The following is a 1,747-nucleotide window of genomic DNA, read 5'->3' as shown; positions in this document are numbered from 1 at the left end:
TCCTTTTTTTTTTTTTTTTGTCCATTCTCTATCCTTCTTTCCATCTTTTCTTTCATCCTTTAATCTGTACTTTTCAGAGACATCATCAGTCTCGTCACTAATCAAATTTGGAATAGAGGCATCACTTGCTTAGTCTTACTTATTTGGTTTCTGCTTGAATTCTTTATTGTGCCTTTGTCTCTTACTTTTTTCGCTGTGCCTTACTTCCGAATTTATTTTAAGGTTTTTAGTCAATCACTTATTCATTAGAACAAATCCTGTTATTTTGAATACACCACATTTGAGCTTTTGATTGTTGATGTTTCTGATTATTGTATTGCCATCTACTATTTTCAGATGTCTTTTGGCTGCAACTGAGAGAACAGGTTTGTTAGCTGAACACATGCAGCTGCTAAATTACCTGCTCAGAATTGTTTCCAGTCTTCAACCAGAGGCAAGTAATTTGTCAAATTCAAGAGGCAAGAAGAACATATCTGGTTACAACAGTTTATGGGAAGTTGAAATAGTAGCTTTTACTATGATTGGCGAACTATATTCAAGATATGGATCTTCTTTACCAGTTGACACTTGGCAATCAACAATTGAGGTGGGTATTCTACTTTAGACAGCTTCCTGTGCCTCCTAAAATTGACTTATAGGTTTTTATTTGGGAGTTTATGTTGTGAATTAGATCCTTAGAAACATTTTGGAAACGGTGGCATCTAAGGGGCTTGTTAAGGAAGATGGAGCCACTGCCCGGTATGTTCTTATCCTGTTGCTCTTTACTTTTCTTTCTTTCAGGGGCGACAGGGTGCAGGGCTGGATTGTTTGTTTCTTGCTTAGTATTTGCTTATGTGTATATATAATTATATAATGTCTTGATCTTCTTATCGATAACATAGTGGAAGATCTTTTCTCCAGGTTTTATACCTCGCTTCTACATTGTCTGCACTTGGTTCTTACAGATTCCAAGGGACTGTTGTCTGGCCATGTAAGGACTGCACTCTGTTCTTTGATGTTGAAAATATTCTTGCTTTCCCTTTTTTTTCTTTGATAAGTTAAGTCGATTTTTTAATAGGCTGCAACTTGCGAAATTGTTATCCATGTACATTTCTTAGGTGGCAGGCCTTGTTGTGGCTTTGAGGAATTTTATTCATTATGGCCTTGCTAATAAATCACAAAGTATGATTGCCATCACTGATAAGAAGCAGATTACTTCTGTGAGCACGAAGACAGATTTGACTGAATCAACAACATCACAAACGGGCCGATATATGCCTCCACACTTACGGAATAAAAATCTGCAAAATTTTCAGTTGAAGGATGAGAAATCACTAATGATGTCATCTGATTCAGAAAACAGTGATAGTGATGGATCAGGGAGGGGTACTTGCAATACACTCTATGGAAAGACTAGATTAGCTGCAATCATCTGTATCCAGGTATTTCTAAACTAACTTATTTCTTGCAATTTGTTTCATGGTCTGAATATCTTACATCTTGCTTGATCTTTTGTGTACTGAACATCACATCAAAATCTAAAGATGTCTTATTCGTGATGATTCTGGAAGGTTCTACTCAAAAGCTTTATGGTTCTTGTTGTTGATAGTTGGGTTTTTGAATGGTTTGAATTCCAGTTAATTTGTGAAAGAGACTCTTTTCTTCCCATATCCTACTTCTGGAACTTTATGACTTTATTAGATTTGCTAACAACAGAATGAAAGAACACACACACACACGTATGTGTGTATGAATATATATATATATA

The 1,747-nt window shown here is 35.7% G+C and overlaps 1 protein-coding gene across 1 annotated transcript in view; it reads left to right on the top strand.

The window, feature by feature from the left end:
- Positions 1–1,747, top strand: part of LOC102581618 (HEAT repeat-containing protein 6) — a 35,941-nt gene that overhangs the window by 6,518 nt on the left and 27,676 nt on the right. The window contains exons 3-6 of the mRNA XM_006364645.2: positions 337–586; positions 671–738; positions 901–970; positions 1,098–1,421. Of these exons, the coding sequence (XP_006364707.1) occupies positions 337–586; positions 671–738; positions 901–970; positions 1,098–1,421 (712 nt within the window). The remainder of the gene's footprint in view (positions 1–336; positions 587–670; positions 739–900; positions 971–1,097; positions 1,422–1,747) is intronic.

Source organism: Solanum tuberosum, unplaced genomic scaffold (assembly GCF_000226075.1).
Source record: "Solanum tuberosum cultivar DM 1-3 516 R44 unplaced genomic scaffold, SolTub_3.0 scf00510, whole genome shotgun sequence".
NCBI lineage: Eukaryota > Viridiplantae > Streptophyta > Magnoliopsida > Solanales > Solanaceae > Solanum > Solanum tuberosum.
Note: the sequence above shows the minus strand (reverse complement) of the source record. Positions and strands in the feature narration are given on the sequence as shown.